This window comes from Notothenia rossii, assembly GCF_949606895.1.
Source record: "Notothenia rossii genome assembly, chromosome: 3".
Taxonomy (NCBI): Eukaryota; Metazoa; Chordata; class Actinopteri; order Perciformes; family Nototheniidae; genus Notothenia; species Notothenia rossii.
In genome coordinates this window covers 11842774-11856628 of record NC_136901.1, presented here as the reverse complement: position 1 = coordinate 11856628, position 13855 = coordinate 11842774, and the positions used below count along the sequence as shown (strand labels likewise).

General features: G+C 43.5%; 1 protein-coding gene across 1 annotated transcript in view; it reads right to left on the bottom strand.

Annotated features, from left to right (window-relative positions):
- unc80 (unc-80 homolog (C. elegans)) overlaps window positions 1–13364 on the bottom strand; it is a 47948-nt gene extending 34584 nt beyond the window's left edge. The window contains exons 1-17 of the mRNA XM_079673333.1: window positions 13117–13364; window positions 12661–12709; window positions 12155–12311; window positions 11238–11578; window positions 10669–10792; window positions 10512–10576; window positions 10104–10246; window positions 6171–6444; window positions 5926–6060; window positions 5472–5688; window positions 4510–4650; window positions 3494–3762; window positions 2767–3120; window positions 2556–2687; window positions 1836–1983; window positions 548–598; window positions 401–477 (exon numbers count right to left, since the gene is read on the bottom strand). Coding sequence (XP_079529459.1) covers window positions 401–477; window positions 548–598; window positions 1836–1983; window positions 2556–2687; window positions 2767–3120; window positions 3494–3762; window positions 4510–4650; window positions 5472–5688; window positions 5926–6060; window positions 6171–6444; window positions 10104–10246; window positions 10512–10576; window positions 10669–10792; window positions 11238–11578; window positions 12155–12311; window positions 12661–12709; window positions 13117–13208 — 2769 coding nt within the window. The 5' untranslated portion in view covers window positions 13209–13364. The remainder of the gene's footprint in view (window positions 1–400; window positions 478–547; window positions 599–1835; window positions 1984–2555; window positions 2688–2766; window positions 3121–3493; window positions 3763–4509; window positions 4651–5471; window positions 5689–5925; window positions 6061–6170; window positions 6445–10103; window positions 10247–10511; window positions 10577–10668; window positions 10793–11237; window positions 11579–12154; window positions 12312–12660; window positions 12710–13116) is intronic.
- Window positions 13365–13855: the final 491 nt, after the last annotated feature.

Genomic DNA, 13855 nt, shown 5'->3' with positions numbered 1-13855 from the left:
GTTTGCTGTGTTAGAGTGATGGCAGACTATGTGCTCTCATGTGTACTAAACAATTGATCATCAAATCAAAATAGTGTACATTAAATATATTGTTGAATAATAGAGTGCTTAGTACTAATTACATTTCTACTTTCTTCAAAAAAACATAATATTCTTGATTCCAAAGATGCAGGTCTATGCGTGTGTGTTTTTTAAAACATTGTCAAGGCCGTGAATCACTCCAACTATTTTTTGTTTTTTATCGAAAATGATCAAAACCTGGACTTCCCTCTATAATTTACAAACGTTTAAACATTTCAAGGACCTGTGGGAACCATGGCTTGCTATAAAAACAAAGCGTATGGGATTATTCTCTTGGTCCAGTTAACCTTATTGTCAATGCAAAATATAAAAGCTCTACATTTAGTTGCAGGTGAGTTGTGTCACTGCCGGAGAGAGTGAGGGGTGCAGCGATGGAAGCGGTGCCTAGGGAGGGGTCTGCCCAGGTGAGCATATTCAGCTATTATTATTACTATTGTAATTATTGTTATGGATCATGTGTATCTACCAATGTTTCTTTTTTTCGCCCTCCTGGACCTCTCACCTGCACTGCCGTACTCTGCAAGAGAAAAGAGGCGGGGCACAAGTTGATTGACATCAGGCCAGCACAGACATGTCAGAGAGGACGTAGGCACCCCACCCCCCCCCCGGGAGGAGGTGAACCTCGAGACGCACACACACAGATTGCCACACGCAAAAAACAACACACACACTGAGAAACTAAACAGGGCGCCTTGTTCACTTGGAGAATAAAAACAGTCATCGGTTCAGTAACTTGCCAAGTATTTTTGTATGCTTTGATTTGTGCTGATTGTATTGACCGTGAATTGGCACGTGCGTCTCAATGCTCAGCAAGAAAGCCACTGATTGAGCAGAGATGTAATGGGCAAAGCTTTGGATTGGCAAGTGTACAGAATGGATGAGTGAGTAAGGAAGGAAGGTAGGATTCAGCTCATTGAAGTGGATGAGGAAAAAGGAGGGAGATGGAAGCAGGAGGACAAAAAGGGGACGCAGACAAGCAGAGGCGAGTGGAAGGAGGAAGGGAAGAAACAGATATATAAACAGTGATAGTGCAGGAATGCAAAGTCGAAGTGCTTGGTGAGGCAGTGGCAATAGAATTCAGCTTTGTCGACCACATTAGAACGGGGTTATTAACTTTTATTATATGCAACTTTGTAATGTAGAACCCATTACCTTTTAGTGTAGTATACATTTAAATGTATATAATAAAAATGGTATATTTTACATTCTGCTTTAGTGTTGTTCACAGTAGTGCTGAAACTATACTATTTGATGTGGGTCTTTTTAGGACAGTGCACATTAATACACATTTGTGTTAATGATAAGAGGCTATTTTTTGTATCTTAACTATTCATTTACAACTATTTGGAAAATGAAATAATTGTTCAAACGATTATTTTCTTTGTTTACTGGCAAACGCAAAACATATTGATAGTTTTGCAGGTATAACCACACTGCTAATTTGTACGCTAACACCCTTTACAAAGAAGATGCTAACGTTATAACTGTGACACAACAGGCCCACTTTTACAGCTTATTGATGCTTGATTGAAATGATCATTTTCATATTCATCTTAAAGTTAGTTGCTGTCCTTCTGCACAGAATATGTAATGTTGTTCAGTACTATTCATAACTTTAAATTGTATCAGCATTCAAAACCAATGTCACTCAAACCCGGATACACAGTGTTTGCGCATTTCCTATGAGCGCATATCTTAGATCGTGTATCGCGATCTGCATCTGGGTCCACTCACACACACACCACCATACTTACTGTCGGTAATGGGCTCCATACAGAAGCCCAGCAGTGCGTGCAAGAAGTCCACAATGTTATTGAGTGAGTCTTTGTTGACGTGCTCGCGCATTGTCTGTCGAAACTGCACCTTGTCCAGCTTATAAAGGCTGGTCAGGCAGTTCTGAGCCTGTGAGGAAAACATAGGAACACAAAATAATCAATACAAAATGATGACATGTCAAACGTTAAAGAAAATATGATAATTTGTTAAAACTGTACGCATGCAAAAAATATTTGTTTCCTAGATTTTCTTATCATATTTGCGACTAGGTGACTGTGGGTGCAGCGTGCTATGTGACACTTTGCATCTGGCTTATAATGTTGGAGATGTCAGAGATTTTTCACAAAAGTCTGCTTTCTTTTTCCATTTGGGAAATGTGCATTTGACTCATTGTGGCATTTAGTCATAAACAAACAATTGGACGACGTTCCACTGTGAAACATCAGAGCTGTCTGCAAGCTGTGACGTACAGGCTGAGCGGCAGCTGGGCGTAGGAGTGTGTCCAGTCACACGCCATATTTCTTGCACTCTTAAACAGTGGTTAACACTTTAGTCTCCTGCACCAAATGCTACAATTGTTTTAAGAAAACAGAATAGTTTGGAAACAAATATATCTCCATACTCTCTTTTCTTTTTTCCATATTTATCAAGACCTGGAAATATAATTTCTCTGCACATGAAAAGGGTAGACGTCTGACCTGCATCCTGAGGCGATCTCCAGACAGCCCGCGGTGCCCCTCCCCACAGCCGTAAGCACATCCCAGAGACTTCACTATCTTGATGAGCATGGTCAGAGCCAGTCGGTGCGGGCTGAAGCCAAAACCTTCCTCCTGTTGCCATGGTGAAGGACACAAACATTAACCCACTTATACATTTAAACATCTGCCAAGTATATCAAAAAGTACACACCTTTTTATCATTATCCTTGTTATTCTCCACATTGTCCTTGCTCCCCTGTCCACTCCCTCCACCACTCCCCCCCCCTCCTCCACCACCACCACCACCTCCGCCTCCGCCTCCATCTCCCCCTCCACCAGCTCCGGGAACGCCCCCCCCGCCCTGGGCTCCTCCTCCCAGGCCTTGACCTGCTGCGTCTTTAGCTCGCGCCTCCTGGTTCTCCTTGTTGTCGGGCTTGGACATCTTCTTCCCAATGCAGGGCACCACGCCCAGCTGCAGCAGGCAGTCGATGATGTTGAGGGCCACGTCGCAGATCCTGGAGCTGATGTCGTGGCTGAGGACGGCGTAGAGAGCCCGCAAGACAGCCTGAAATACAAAGATGTTGTTCGTTGGGTCCAACCTACTGTGTCTTCCAATTCAAAATACAAATCAAGAGGAACAAAGTAAAAAAAGCAAACTGTGAAGCCTTTGTACGTCAAAGAGCAGCAGTGCCTTCTTCACCATCAGCAGCCAAATGTATTAAAATATTTGTGTTGTATTATTTTTAATATTCAAAGTATTAATCGGCAAAAAACATGTTTGACATTTTATACAATTTCTATCATGAAAACTGAGAGTAAGGGTCAACACTTTCAGTTTGGATGCCTACTGGTGTCCTTGCTGCTTAGTCGAATCATTATAATTATATTAGCAGCAGGGACCATTTACTCTGGCTTTCATTGAATTAACAGACACTCACAGAGAGGTCCAGCATGCCGTTCTTCAGCACAAAGTTATTGGTCCCCTCGATGTTCTCCCCTTCCTCCAGACATGAGTAGTTGATGCAGGAGTCGGTGAAGCTGCGCGGCAGGTTGGCACAGGCCAGCGGCTCCACTGGGTTCTCGGAGACGGTGGCGGGGTTACAGAGCTTCTTCATGTGCTCCGTGAAGAAGTCGGCGTATCCAACGTTGAAGGATGCCACCGTGGTGTTGAACGCCGCCATAGTGATGGTGGAGATCTGGGATCGAACTGTGGGTGGCAAAAGAAACATCACACCTTTTTTTTTCTTTTTTTCTTTGACTCTCTTTTCTAAATATCATGTCAGAATCACCTCTCTTGCATCATCTTTTGCTGTCTGTTAATGTAATAGTGTTAATGGGATGCAGTGTGGAACAGAGTCTGAAGCCCACACTGTTTTTGTTATATGTAAATTAGCTTTGACACAGGAATATTACTGTTATATAACCCTGTTCTATTTCGGCTCAGCAGGTCTCAGTGGAGCCAGCAGCATCTGTTGTTTATTGTAACTGGTGGATAGTTATTCCAATATGGTTTTCATCTTACAGCACTTTGTTCTTCTTGGTATTTTTGTATAAAAAAATACTTAAATTATTCTTAAAATGGCAGCCTCTTGGAGGTAAAAAGTTCAATACCCTATATGTCAAAGTGAGGGATATATAAAGAATTCCTTTTGAATAAACCTGGTCTGTTACGTACTGTATTATTTAGCACTGTGGCTTAAGCTTATTTTGCTTGTTAACAACTTCCTTCTTAATGATCTTAACCAAAGGAAAAAAAGGAAAAATACCTAATATAGTGCAGACTGAAAGTGATATAGACTTTTGTTTGGCTAAAAAATTAAATATTTCTGGTTCTCCTGTCTGTTTCTCCAAACCAGGGTCACGCCTATTAAAAAATACCTAACACAACCCCACCTGAAAACAATGGAACCCCCCTTTGAGATCAGAGTTAACCACAGGTCTGCCTTCTCCTTACCCTCTTTGACGGTGTTATCGCTGTGGCTGTTGGAGTGGTCGGGCATGTCTCTGAGCAGCGAGTGGTGGGAGTGAGAGTGTTTGGCACTCAGGCTGTCGGCGTCCGCAGCTGTGTCTGTGCTGCCCCTCCGTGTGAATTTGCCTGGAAAGTGACACGGATATCATATCAGGTTCAATCAAACACATGCCAGCTGACTGTTGGAGACTTTCTGCTCCCTTCATGCATTTTTCCTGCATCAGCTGGGCATTTCATCCTGGGAATGTAGCTGAATACAAGCTAAGCTAAGTGGATATATACAACTACAGTAACAGTATGGGGTTGATGGAAATGAGGCTTTTAAAAGTCTAACTTAATAATAATTATCTTAATTATCAGTTTACATAAAAATAGGATGAGAAATGAAACTGTTTTGTTATCTGAACATGGACTTGTAGGAATTTATTTTGTATTTGTTTGACTTTAATATTTGATTTTCACCCCGGAAATGGGTGTATGTATGTATGTATATGTGTACATATGTATGTGTATGTATATATATATATAATTGTGTTTATCTGTGTGGGTATTTATTTACGGATTTATATATGTTTTACTTTATGCTGCAACAGGATGACTAACGGGAGGGCTACTTCTGTATAAGCTATGCTTTCTGCCCTCCCGCTTCTACTAATTGTTTGTTTTTTGGATGTATAAACTGTCTAATTGTTGAAATAGTAGAATAATTAAATAAATAATAACTCTGAATAGTGTCTTTGTGCCTTGAGCAAATTGTAAATCGCTCCTCTCAGAGAAGAAAGCTAATAAGAAATACCACTGTTAATGAACTGACCTAATTCACTAGCTGACAGCGTGATCCAGACAAAATCCTCTGAGTCACCGGATGGGAGCTCGGGGGAGAGGAAGCAGAGACTTCCAACCGGTGACATGAAATCTATTCTGATAGTGAACAGCACTCTGCCTACCCATGATGGTGGCCTGCCAGCCCCCGCGTTCCAGAGCCCGCCGATCGTCGCCCAGGCCTGAGAAGCTCCCGAAGGAGAAGGTGCTGCGGGTCGGGGAGACGTCCAGGTGGTCCTCGTGGAGCAGGAAGGGAACCCCCATACGCCGCTGACGCTTCTTCCCAGCTTGATGGTAGGGTATTGAGCCCTTTCTCTCACGGTCATCACGCCGGTTCTTGAACTTAGACACAACAGGAAGAGAAGGCTTGACAGTCAGAACTGCAATCCTCCCAGTGCTGCAGTGCAATTGCAAACATGTGTTTTTAGTTATTGTTCAACCAAGGAGTTTGATGTCGAAAATGAATCATCATGTCTTGAACCCTGACTCACACTGCCTTACCTGTCCTGATGCTCATCTGATATTAACATGCAAAAGACACAATGAACAGAATAGCACGGGCCCATCTGTATGTCTGACCTTCTTGAAAATGTTCATGCCAAGGTCGGCGGAGATGTCAGGGACCGCCTGTCGACGGAGGCTGGTCAGAGAAACCTTCGTGAACGTCTCGGTGCTAAGAGATTTTCCCTCTTCGTTACATTTCAGGCTCATATCCTGCAAAACACAGCAGAGGGAAAAGATGACTTGTGCACCGAACGATTGAATCTTTAGATTTGCACCATAACATTACAAACATGTAAAAACAATGATCTTCTTGCCACTACCTGAGTCTTGTGGGTGTTGACCAGTGAAGGTGTGGCGGCCACCATGGAGCTGCTGCGGGGCCGCGGCAGAGGTGTGACCAAGGGTTCCGGGGTGCGTTCGGGTCTCTCCTCCAGGATCTGCCTCAGGCGCTGCAGGTAGAACATGAGGGCCCAGTGCACGCCCTCTTCCGTCCAGTGTGGCTGCAGCAGGCAGCGCAGCACCGCAACGTCAAAGTAGGTGGCATAGCGCGCTCTTTGGGACAGGGAGGTGGGCAGGCCCGCAGGAGCAGAGGTCCTTTAAGAAGAGGGTTTGAGACAAGGGCGATTGGAGGTTTTTAAAGAGGCCATATTATTTTACCGTGTGAACATTTTCGATTGCCTCCCACAAAGCAAAATGGAAAGTTGAAATAGAGAAAAGCGGAACATAATCCATTTAGTTAAATATGTTTTCCCGTTGTATTATAATGGTCATGGAACATATAGGACAAGTATCACCAACATGCCAACAGGTGGCGTAACTTTAAAATATAAAAAGTTACTCAAAAGAACGGATATCAAATCTGACAACTGTCATCAAAAGCTAAATAAGGGATCATGAAAAATGCTTCAAGGCAAAACAAGTTTGAGTATTTTGCATGCGTTTTAAGCCTTTCCATTAGTGACATAACAGTAACACTATGTCACGGCCTTTGCTGTTATATTAGCCTATCATCAACTCCCGCCACACTGCTTCATTAATAATGCATCAAATGAGGGTGGTAAACAAGGGCAGAGCCCCCCTTCAGCATCACTTTGGCGGACAGAGCGGCAGCCTACGTGAGTCCACTATAAATAAGCCGGAATGAAGGTCAGCGGTTGGTGAGCAGCGGAGATCCACACACACACTGCGGAGAAACATATTGATATTGCGAGAGAGAGGGGGGGGGGGGGGGGGGGGAGCTAGGGAGTAAGGCATTTAATCTTGGCCCTGGTGATAAATGGAGCAGGAAGCGACAGTCGATTTCTACATGAATCACTTTGAGAGCAGAGAGAGGCTGTATCATGTTACACTGTCTAGCCAACACACACACACACACACATACACTGCTGTTGTGTCAGGTTGCCAGGGGATACAGAGTGATGACAGCTATCGCCTCGAGCCCCTCCGAGAGGAAGCGGGCCCAGCCCCCCGACTCCATGCGGTAGCAGAGATGCAGCAGCAGCAGCAGCAGCCGGTGGTTGCCATGGAAACTGCCTCAGCATCAGCAGTGCTCTGAGTGGATGCGGCGGTGGCGGATGAGTAAGCTGCATTAATCACAGGAGCTGATGGCAGATATTATTTCCATCGGAGCAGGTGTGTGGAAGAGGAGGAGATATATTTATAAACTCTGACAAGGCCTGAAAAAAATACATTATTTGGATTTAGATTGGATCGAAATCCACTGTTTTGCAGCCTTCCCTCTTTGTGGATCCATACAGTGGGAACTTGAAAGCAGGAATGTCATTCCCTCTTGTACCCTCAAATGGCAAAATGCTCTCGCCATCTCATTTTTATTCAACTCACTTTCTGACCTTTGCAGCATTTTACACACACAGCTTACAGATCCCCCTCATCAACACTCCGAGAATTAATACGCGTGTGTGCTGAAACAATAGGGATAAATCTCTCTGTTACTGCATTACCATGGGACTGCTCCAAAACGCCTTTGGTGTTTGAGTGCATGAGGATATAACTAGCTCAGGGGGGGTGGGGTGGGGGGGGGGAGGGCTTATTTTGATTTGCAGTCAGTTGCTGGCTGTCAGAGTGATCATGAGGAGCTTTTGGAGTGGCTTGTTTTGGTTGTCAGAACGAGTTGGGATGAGCAATGGAGGGCTTATCATCAATGTTCCCGCTGTGTGTCATATTCTGTCAACAAATTCAAACCAAGCAATCACGGATCGCAAACATTAGATGTTAGAGGTATTAATAATACATCCCTTTTTAAGACTAACATTTTTTATTAACTGAATCTTGTTGGCTAAAACACTGAGGTTTTATGTCACAACATGATTAAGACAAACTCGCTCATGCTTTTATTTCAAACTGCGTTCACTTTTAACATGCCTTCCTAAAAAAAGACTTCTAACAGCTTCAGCTTTTACAAAATGCAGCCGCTAGAGTTATTCAGAAACTAAAAGAAGCCAACTCATTACTCTGATACTTAAGTCCCGACGCTGGATTCATATAATTGACTTTAAAGCACTGCTGCTGGTTTACAGACCCCTTAGATGTGGCTTTCATATACGTTTCAGATGCTACACTATGTTCATTAAGTTGATGAAAAACCCTCTTCCTTTTTAAACTTTTGTTTTCACTTGTGCTTTTAAATAGTTTTGTATTGCTATGTTCAATGTTAACATACCCATGGGTACCCAGTGCGTGAATGATTGTGTACACTATTCATATTTACAAACTGGTTAGATCTTTGAAAGCATCCTCATATTTATTCATTTTAGCTATAAATTGCTAATATTATATACTGTATATAGTGTTTCATATTGTCTGTATTTCTACCTCTATAGTGTATTCAATATTTATACAACTGTTCATAGTGTTTATTCCTATTAATACTGTATTAATATCTGTCATATTAATATACTTATATTATACCTATACAGTATATTACGCTGCTTCTCTTACACTTCTGGTTAGATGCTAACTGCATTTCGTGGACCCAGCACTTTCTGTAATGACAATCACATTGAATCTAATCTAATCAAGTCTAAGATGCAGCCCTGTAAATCACTTTCATTCGCCGTTGTGTGGGAATAAACTTGCCTTGCCTTATGGATAGTCTTTGATTCTTATTACCCTTGCGGTCAAACGGGCCTTATCTGTGCCAAAGCGAGCACAGATTGAAGCTTAGTCGTGGGCTAGACAAACTGAAGCCAGGCCAGGCCAGGCCAGGGACAGTGCCAGCATCAGACATGTAGCACATTCATTCAGCTTAATTACCCCTGATTTTGTGGACAAACGTCAGCTGGGTCTGCTGATGCTCGAGCGAGACAGGGTGTGTGCTGACGGAGGAGACAGCGCTGCTCAGAGCTACATTACACAGGGGAAGGAGGAGCTCTTCATATGTATTAAAGCTAGCTCTCGCAGGCTGGTGGAGCGAGCTGTGCTGCGACAGACGCCGCTGCGGGGCTAAATGTTTTGCTATCAACAAGATGATGGCACCGGCTCTGTGTCAGCGTGGGTCACTGCTTCAACCCGCCACTGGCTTCTTGGGGACATCGCAGACACATTATTCATACAAAGGAGGTTTTGTAAAAATAGTGAATTCAGTATTGATCATTTAAATGATTATTTAAAAGAATGTAGTAGCAAACTCTCTCTTACGCTGCCTTTTATACAATTAGATAACTGTATGGTATGAACTATTGACATTGCACTGTATGGTTTATTTTTGTATTTAATACATACAATCTTCTTTTGGCTTTTAGCTTGTTCTTTGGATTTTTTTTTTTTTTTTTTTTTTAAATTGTATTCAACTTCTTTTTTTTTTTTTTGCATTTTTGTCCATCACTTTGAATTGCCTTGAAATACATGAATAAACTTGCCTTTTAAATCTACAATAATAATAAATACAATTAAAACATTGCATAATTTGATGATACATATTGCGTGTCTCATATCTGTGTACATTAACAGCACATCATTTTGGTGCAGTTTAGGGATCAACACATATTTTGTAGGGCCCAAAAACCCCATAGGCAAGCTATTTAATAAGCCAATGCAGCACAAATGGTTATTTACATTAATACAAATTATTCAAACTGTCCCATGTTGTTCTGTCTGACAAAAGGAGAATTGTCCCATAAAGTGGGTTAGAAGTGAATCATCTTAACACTTCTACCTCGTCATCTTAACATAACCCCAGAATCAAAATCAATAATGCCCACATGACCAAATGCAACTGTCTCAATAGTGCTTACTTTTTCTTGGAAGGGCCTTTCACTGGTGGGGGTTGTTGGGAAGGCCCGCCTTTCTCGACCGAGTTACCACGACGACAGCTCCGCTCACCAGAAGCGGGGGAGGAGGAATCTGATTGGGCCGCCTCGCAAACCACCTGGAAGCCCTGTAGGCGGGAGGGGGAGATTGACAGAGTGTAGATGGCTGGATAAACAGGCAGGATAGGTGGACTTCCTGATAATTAAAAACTGTGAGGCTGGAGGGAGGTTTCTGTCATGACCCTGGCTAACCAAGCTAATGCTCCCGGATGGCTGGTGCTAATGAATATTGCCCCTAGAGGATGATGAAAAAGGGGGGAGGAGATGAAGCCTTCAACACATTCAATCATCATGGGGCTCAAGACGAGTTATGAGCTAAAAACGCTCACTCACCATGGGACCAGGGTTGCCAGATCCACAGGGGCTGCACTGGTTGTTGACTGGGGAGTTCCTCTTTGCTGTTGAGACAGGAATTACATGTCCTTATTACGAACAAACAAATGCAGATTACATACGGTCTATATGGCTGTCAGCAAGGATTTTTTCAAACCTGTCACAATGTTTCTGACTGGTTTTATGAGTGCAGTAAAGGCAGAGATGTCAGGCTGGCGGTGCTCCCACATTGGCTGCCATATCACCAGACCGCTGGCCAATCGAAAGGTCAGATCTGACTCCTTAAAATAAATGGAAAAAATAGCATTCATCTAAAAGTTCATACTCCAATTTCAATTCATTGTGCATCCCTAAAAGCAACTTCCAAGATGTTTTAAAGTGTTCTGCTAATATGATACAATCAATTACAAGACAGTAATTCATTGCTCAGCTGGGAAACACAATGCAGTCCCATGAGTATTGTAACCTGACCCTTGTTTCTGATTACACACACAGATCAATAGCTATAGGGTGACCCTGAATATATGTGTGTCAATATAGATCATATTAGAATAGAGCTGCTCTAAAAATCTTTAAAATACATTTTTGACCCGGGGAAGTAATCCTTTGCACATCAGAAAAGGCTAAACAATGCAGTAATAATGGATGGTATGAACTGTGTATGTTTCTTCAATCCTTCAATAGTCTGTTCTTATGTTGTAAACCTTTATGTCTGCAGGTACACACCTTTATGCGATGAATAAGCGGAGCAAACAGGAACACAAACAGCTCCACCGTGGCCATGCTCTTGTGGAACAGCTTGGTACGGGCGTGCTCGTCCTCTTCCGGCAGGGAGCCGCTGTGCTGGGGTCCCGACCCCCCTAGGGCAGAGCCGGAGCATGAGCCGGGGGCCCCTGGAGAAGATCCCTGGTTGCCCACGGGCTGGAGGAAGGCGCTGCTGCTGCTGCCCGCGGACCAGCCGTGGCCCAGGCTGGGCTCGTGGTTGCACTCCTGGGCGGCGTCCAGCAGCATCCAGTGCAGCGTGTGGAGCAGCTTCGTCTCCGCCACGCCCAGCTTGTCCTGGTGGCCTGTCAGTCAGAGGTCAGGGGTTAACTCAGACTGCTGTGTTGCACTTAGTGTATATCATCCTTGATACATTTGGGGGATTTTAAAGACCAAAAAACTGAAATCCAATTCAGAGGCATATTTGTACTGTCATTGGGAAGACCCAGGATTATGATGTTTCAAAATGGGTCATGGAAATAATACAGACCTGCAGATACTTTATGAAAATGGAAGTCATTTTAATATAATACATTCTCCATACGTAGAATAGATAGACCTAGTTGGAATTGCAGGTTTATATGCATTTACTGTAAATCATTTGCAATATATTAGACTGAAGCCTAATTTTTCACATTAACAACATATAATATTATAAATTGTCTTGCGGACGCTGAAGTTATCCAGAAAAGCATTTAATTTGAATAAACAAGTGAATTATATGTCTGATAATCCAGTCCTGTGATGTATTCAGGCTGTTGTGCAACTTCCCTGTGACCGAAGGAACATCCGTTTTGTGTTCAGTTGAATGAGGATACCCTGGATAACACTGTCAACTCAATTCCTAAAGTGCAGGTAACGTGTGTGTTGTGTGTCCTCACCCAGCCTGTTCCTGTTGGACAGCAGGATGGAGGTGCAGTGGAGGACATGAGGCAGCGCTGCCTGCACCAGCTCCCAGCGGGAGATGCTCTGGATGGCATCTGACAGGGCCGGCGACAGCCCGTGGAGCTTATTCTCCACCAGCACCCGTTCAAAGGACTGGGGAGGCAGCCAGGGAGAAAGAAAACAGAGACATCAGCCAGGAATGAAAGCCTCTCTCTTTGACTATCTAAAGGCCCCACATGGCCCCAAGCACTGCAAAGCCTGTGGGAGAGACAGAGGCAGCTCTGTTTAGATCCAAGGGGATCTGGAGAAACGTCATTATGGATATGAGTTTCCAAAGGTCTGGCTCTGGGGTAATAGGAGGAAGCAAGGGGAAAAACTAATTTGCTAAATGCAGAATCAAGAGCCCACTTGATTTGCAGGTGCATTAAGGTAAAAACAGATTACCGGGAATGAGAGTGATTATTTTCCCTCACCACGAACATGGCATTATGAAATAACTTACCACACAAGATGCTTCATACTGTTTCCCCAACTTTGGACGTAGAAATGCACTGAAAACACACAAAGAACATCCTTATATAACATTCTCAAATCATATATGTGGACAACACAATTACATATAAAATGTCAAATTGTATTTCTATAACTCAATATACCCAGGACGACATTAAGTTGTATTGTTTTGGCCCGCTTTCTGTTTTTGAATTACAGGTGTGTGACATCATGCAATCCGTTTCCACTCACATTTAACCCCTTGCAAAAAACAGGAGCCCACCTCCCTCCATTTAAAGCATTCAATGCAACTGACACACTCAATGGCACGGATTAAATTATAATACATCTATGTTCACGCTTACTAGGATAACAACGTGTACGTGTCCTTTCATGTTACAGCTGCTGTCAAATGCTTGATCCCTATTCTAGGCAAGCAAACACCTGTTATCAATTCCACACTAACCTGGTCTGCCTCCATAGGAAGGTCTGGATGGGGAACGGTATTCCTTTCCCGCACTCCGGCTCGTTTTCGTCCAGGCTCTTCCTCTTCACCATCTTGGCCGGTCCTGCCTGCCTGCCTGCCTGTCTGCCCGCCTGTGTGCAACCACCGGCGGCTGCTGGCTGTGCCCAGGTGACCAGCGATCTTCCCTCACGACATGATTGGGTTCATCCTGCGTAAAATGGCTGCAAGTGTCGGTCGATCGGCGGCAATAGAGGGGCTGAAAAAGAGAGAGAGAGAGAGAGAGAGAGAGAGAGAGAGAGAGAGAGAGAGAGAGAGAGAGAGAGAGAGGTAGAGAGAGAGCTAGCGGTGCGGTGAGAAGGACTCGGAGAGCGCTCTGATTTCAGCACCTCCCTCACCGGACAGAAACAGTTGATCGCCGTGCTAATTTATCGTCGGCGGAGCTTAAAGAAGCAGCTGCTTCAGATGTTTCCATTCCAAACCCTATTCTTTAAACAACCTAATGGAAAACAAACGGCTGAAAACATACCTTTAATTGCACCCGGATGGTGCGTTCACGTGAAGGATATAATCCTGCAATTGAATATCAACAGGTTGCTTAATAACCCAAGTGGACTAACACTCATATTTCACACTTTCAGTGAATTTAGACTTTTTCTTATACGTAATAGAAGTTGCAAGTTACAACAAACTACTACAATCTAGCATTGCAAAGTTACATTTCCGAAAAATGTACTTAATG